We start from the raw sequence: 6,000 nt of genomic DNA on the forward strand, positions 1-6,000 counted from the left end.
ACATAAAATCCTAAGTTTTTTTGCAGATGTGTTAAAGAAGCATTTGAAATTATTTTAAATCTAGCCTATTATACCTGAAAGTGTGCTCACATTTTCTATTAAAAAAAACATTTCTTATCTGAGTTCAATTTTTTTGTTTGTTTTGTTTCAAAGCAAGTGGGTTTTAGGTTTCTGTTCTTATATTCATTAACATAATGATAATAGAATCGCTCTATTAATTTGAAGGCCAGATCCTGTCTCCCAGTGAAGAGTTTCATTTCTTTGGATAAGAAAGAGAAGTAACATTACTCCACTGAGATGATAAGATATTTTCCTGTCTTTCGCAGGCCTTGTGTGGGGATTACAACTGCACCCCCAGAAGAGATACAATGGTTCTGCTCCAAGTGTGCCAACAAAAAGAAGGATAAAAAACACAAGAAGAGGAAGCACAGGGCACACTGAAGACTTTGCAGTGGACTGAAGGCGTGCGGGCGCCACAGCACCTTCTGCCCCGGCCCCGTTGCAGGGGGGACCCAGCCTGCTCGTGTCTCACCTTCCATCACCAGCTGGTAGGGTTGTGACTCTGGAGTGAATCAGGGGCGAGGAGGTGCTCTCTGTCAGGGGCTGTGGCGTTTCACAGACTGTCCGAGCCCAGGGGGTTGGGTTTTGGTACATTCTGATGCTGTCTTTTCACCTACCGAGGGAAATTTGCACAGAGCGATATGAAGACTTCGGTAGTTCATGGTACCGCTCCTGCTCCTGTGGCTCGGCAGCAACAAAGATGATTGTTGTAAATACAGATACCTGTCCTGTTCTTTCTCAGTTTGTTATTAATCCCTCTTGAACCTTCGCAGGAAGGTGCTGAGAAGAGGAGAAAATGTAAATTGCAGTAAGTTGTAAACTGAGGGACCTTCTGGAATGATTTCTGTAGTCTGGATACAGTTCAGCCTCTACTCCTGCTGAGCCAGATAATCATAAAGTGGAAATAAAAAGTGGCTGGTAAATATTTTTGTGACGAGAATATATGAAGCTTTTTTCCTTGATTTTTAGTACTAACATAAAATAAACACGTTCAAGCTTTTGTGATATATCTTCTATTTTTAAAAAAGAGAAAGTTTCTATTGTGTCGATTTTTTTCTTCCGTGTGAATTTATTTTGGTGGACCTGTAATATATTTTATACTTTGGTTTTTGTTTTTTAGTCTTTGTCAGTGTACCTTTTCATTGCTTGTACATTTCATTGGTGTGTAAAAACACTTCCCATTAAAAGAGTTTCACACGTGTAAATAGCTGATATTTATAAAGTACTTTTTTTTAGTATTATCATTATTATTATTATGTTGAGGTTTTTTATTTTTGTTTGCCTGAGAATACAAACCTAGCAGCTATTAAAAGCCCGTGTGACATACGCCTGTCCTTATGGCTTTAAGGGATTGGTGAGATCTGCCCCAGTGGTGCGTGCACGAGGAGTCGGCCAGCACCATAATTAGGCCTCGATTCAGATACTTAAACATGTGGTAACTTCTTAAGAAGTGAGTAATCCTATTGCCTTCAAGGAGCCTGTTCCCACACTTTGTTATACATGTGCTTAAACGCCTTCTGAATTGCGAGCTTAGGCCAGGGGGCTCTGCACTTTTGATGGTAGCTACAGTGTGTTAATCTGTAGCTGGAACTGAGCTTTTTTATTTCTTTTCTCTCTCTTTTTTTTTTTTTTTTTTTAACAAGTGGTGGCCAGGTTGCCAAAATGATCTGGCTCATGTTTAGACAGAGGGGATGCAGAATGGCATCAAGGCCAGGAGATGCGTTACCCTGTGTATCGCCTTGGAAAGACCAATAAAGTGAATACAAGTTGTATTCCCTGTTGAAAATGAGGGGGGAAATTGCAGGGGAAAAAAAAATAATTCAGTATTAGATTATATAGTGCAATGGGTGTCAGAGCTAAATAAAATGTAAGAGTAAATCTTAAAAAAAAAATCATACCTTTTGTTTTCGAAGCAATCTTAGGCTTCATTGGTTAATTTCAGGATATTTCTAATTTCAACCATACAGTGAAAAACATCTGATGTTTGAGAATATGGCCCTTTAACCTGTTGTGCAGATATTAAGAGTTATTTTTCAGATGCATCCAAATTGATATTAATGAGACTGAATTAGTCATGTTTTTAAAAGTACCAGTCTAGTTAGGGAAATGAGGCTTTGCTGATAGAACTGGTAAATTGCAGATCAGTGGAGATATGGGTGAAATTGGTTTATTAAAAGTGCACTGTTACCTTCTTTGTTCAATGCCATCTCATTTATATTCCGTCCCTGCTAATTACCAGTCAAGAAAGTTCTTCGGTTTGATTTTTTTATTATTATTATTTTATTTTGAATTGTTGGATGTTGCAAACCTGATTCTTGGGTTTTTTTTCCATGTGTAATGTGCAGACGTACAAAATACACAGTCTTTGGTCATTTCTGGTTGCAATAATAAAGAACTAGCTTTTGGTAAGTTGTTTATCCATTTCCTCCTCCCTTCCATTAATCAGAACTTCTCACATTTAATCAACTGAATTATTCAAGGTGCCATGGGAGGGCTGAACTTTGCCGTTTGGATTGGGCATTCAGCTATTTCTATGCGTGCTTGTGTGTTGCTGCCACTGGGCTGGTTTCCTACCCCGGGTTTTATGATTTTATAAATGACCCCTGTGGCAATAAAACCAAAGCATCATTTTCAGGAGGCTTGTGTGTCTGACAGGATTAGTAACAGGAGAAGGGGCCCTTCACCTCCAGGTCAGCGGTTTGAAGCCAGCCTTGGTCCGTAGCTGTGCAGAGCCAGCCTCCCCTTTCATTTATGCTGGTGTGTAGCAGGAATTGGTGGTATAAAAGAATAATCAGCTTCCAAAAATAGTTACCCCCCAAGCAGCCGTGTGGCATGGACCTTCCTTACAGCCCCTCATACCACCCAACACTGAGCAAGCCCAGCTGCTTCCCCAGATGTTTTTATTTGCTGCTATTAACTTCACGGGTTGTATTTCTTCTCCATAAACTCTGCCAGAGTTAGGGCTGCTCCCTGGATGCGCTGCTTGCTTTTATGGGCAGACGTTTGTGTTCCTCTTAATCCTTTTATGACTTGGGCTTTGGACACCACCGTCCATGGGAAGAGGGCATGGTGGGTGGGTTGCAGGTTGGTTTGCTGGTTGGACGTCATGGGAGAGCATCGTTGTCTCAATGGTTTTGGGCATTTGGGCAGCTTCATCCAAGAGGAAAGTCAGTGGTGAGCACTGCTTCTGGAAAAGTCTATTGCCATGGGTAGCGGGAGTAGAACTGGTTCAGTTTAGAAAGTGAAGAATTAGAGTTTGCAGCGGGGAGAAGACAACTTGCCATCTGCCTGTGGTATAAAGGAAAGACAATTTCCCCCCTTTACTGATGCACCATACGTAGTGGATTTAAGCTGGACGCTGAGCATTGGTGGTAAATGCTCAAGAAAAGAGCGTAAAAGCTATCCCGTGAGAAAAGCTTGTCGAATCCTGCCTTTACTCTGGGGCCAGATTATTATCTGGAGTCAGTTGGGAGTCGGTCAGTTGAGGCTGTGTCAGTTTATACCAGCCCAGGAGCTGCCCACTCGCGCGGCCGACGTTGAGGCTGGGGAGCAGCTCCCTTTATTGTGAAACGAGGTGGATTTTTTTATCCTTTTTATCCTGTAAATCCTCCTTTAGGGCAGCTTGTGCCTGCAGGTGGCTGGAGATGCCGAGTGCTCACTGCAAAGTGTGTTAGTCATTAGGCAAAATTGCGACTTGCTAATGAGTTTTGCACCCAGAAAAAAACATGATGTTAATATCGAGGCGGTAAGCACAAAGCTGGGAAATGAAAGAATCAGTCTTGACTACTGATTTTTATTGGAGGACAGAGATAGAAACACAGAGCATCCATTCCCGGAGTAATGGGCATGCACTTTTCCCAAGATAATCTTCCTTTGGGGCTGTATGTCGTGCTCAAAGCATCATTTCTCTGCTTGACAAGGTGTTTCTCTTCTGAAGGTGTCCGCAGCTAAGTACAGTGAGGATCTTTATGCTCCGCAACTGATTTGTGATTCCAAATGTCCTGGAAGAGAAAGGGGATAAAAAAAAAACCCGAATCGGAGGGTATCAGAGCCTGCTGACTTTGTCTGAGCTTTCCAGAGATAAAATATAGTGTATTACTTCACTGTATCACCTAAACCTTCTTTGTTCTCCTTTCAATAGGACGATTAAACAAAGACCTACTAACCAAATTAAAGTATAAAATGAACGCTGAGATATGGAAACCTTGCCAGGAAGAATGTTAATGAATGAAGTTCACTAAAGGCATGCTGGCTAAGTTTTCAATACAAATAGTTTTATGGCCAATCTCTTTAGATCATAGCAGTTTTCTTTAGAAGTTTTAAGTCTCAAAAGTAGATGAGTTTCCTTCGCCGGGGAATGAATTAGATAATGCTCTGAATAAACTCCCTCTTCACAGTCTTGTCAGTCATGCTGCTTAGGAAACTCTCCCTTTCTTCTGGGGACTTTCGGATCAGCTGTAACCTAAAAAGTAGAAAGCTCCTATTAATCCATGTGTGCTGTATGGAGGAGGAGGCTGTAATGGGAGATTTACAGCCAGCAAACAGCTCGTACCTGGCTGATGTGAGCAGGAGCCTTTAAACGTGAGAAGTAGCAGCTGAGCCCAGCGTGCTTTCCCCCGCAGGTTCTTCTCACCCTGCTTAAGGTTGGCGCCGGGTGGTGGAGGGACAGACTTTTTAGCAGGGTCTGTAGCGATAGGGAAAGGGGGAATGGTTTTAAACTACGGGTAGATTCAGACTAGATAGAAAGAACTTTTTTTATAATGAAGGTTGTGAGACACTGGCACGGGTTGCCCAGAGGGGTGGTAGGTGCCCCATCCCTGGAAACACTCAAGGCCAAGTTGCGCAGGGCTGTGAGGAGCCTGGTCTAGCTCAAGATGTCCCTGCTCGTTGCAGGGGGGGTGGACTAGGTGGGCTTTAATGCGCTCTTCCAACCCAAACCATTCTGTGATTCTAAAATGCAGCCCTTGGCACTCATAGAGCGACCTTGTGTACTAGGACTTTAAATCCTGGGATACTCCCCAGAAGGAGAAAGGAGTGGAGCTGGGGGATCCTGGACCACCGTACTCCCTTCACCTGCTCCCAGTGTCCCCCTTCATTTTCCTTCCAGCCCTTGCTTGCTCTGGAGACCCAGACCCTCAACTCAGTTTTCTGGTGGCAGGTGCTGATACCAGAGCAGCTCAGCAACTGTTGGGTGCCTTGAACAAAGGGGGACTTGCACTCAAATGTGGTGGCACCAAGCAGGTGCTGATGGTTGAGATCTGGTGGAATGTTGCTGCCTCCAGCTTCAACCGAGAAGGCAAATTCTTCCAAAAGCAAAACATCAAGTAAGGCCAGGATGCATGGAAAACCCTCCACTTATTTTTTAGAACAGAAGAAAAAAGTACTTTCTTATGAACACAGCTCCCTGTTACATGCTTAGCATCAGCATTCCCATAAGGACTTTGAAACAGATTCATAAAACCAAAGAAAAAATAATCAGATTATTTTATTGCCTAAACAAGGGGATGAGGGAGAAAGAGACTTAAAACACATCTACAAAAATTTAGGTTTCCTCACCTGTCAGGAGTAGGAATTTGTTTTACAAATTTGGAAGTCTTGCCTGTCAGTTCCTCCCTACGCCAGCATGGCTTTGACAACTTACTGTGCTTGTCGTTTGCTTACTGTGGGACTAATGACAAGTGTGATGGGGTGTCACCGCTCTGACACCCTGGTGTCACCCAGGGCCTCCGGCACTACTACTGCTTAGCTGCGTGCAGGAGACCTTCAGTCTTCTTCCTTTAACCTGATCCCTCCCTGGGTGTGGGAACGGGCACTATTTGCTGTGGATTTTTTTATTTAATTTGGCATGCAAATTAAAAAAAAAAAATCCTTTGACAGAAACAACTCAGGATATAGGGGCAAGGAATAATGTCCAATTGTTTTATTTTTAATTGAGATGTC

General features: G+C 42.9%; 1 protein-coding gene across 2 annotated transcripts in view; it reads left to right on the forward strand.

Moving 5' to 3' along the window:
- TAF3 (TATA-box binding protein associated factor 3) overlaps positions 1-2,477 on the forward strand; it is a 120,006-nt gene extending 117,529 nt beyond the window's left edge. For both annotated transcript variants that reach the window (XM_080394052.1, XM_080394053.1), the window contains exon 7: positions 327-2,477. In XM_080394052.1, coding sequence (XP_080250178.1) covers positions 327-441 — 115 coding nt within the window. In that variant the 3' untranslated portion in view covers positions 442-2,477. The remainder of the gene's footprint in view (positions 1-326) is intronic.
- Positions 2,478-6,000: the final 3,523 nt, after the last annotated feature.

The sequence above is a fragment of the Falco punctatus genome (assembly GCF_963210335.1).
Source record: "Falco punctatus genome assembly, chromosome: 6".
Taxonomy (NCBI): domain Eukaryota; kingdom Metazoa; phylum Chordata; class Aves; order Falconiformes; family Falconidae; genus Falco; species Falco punctatus.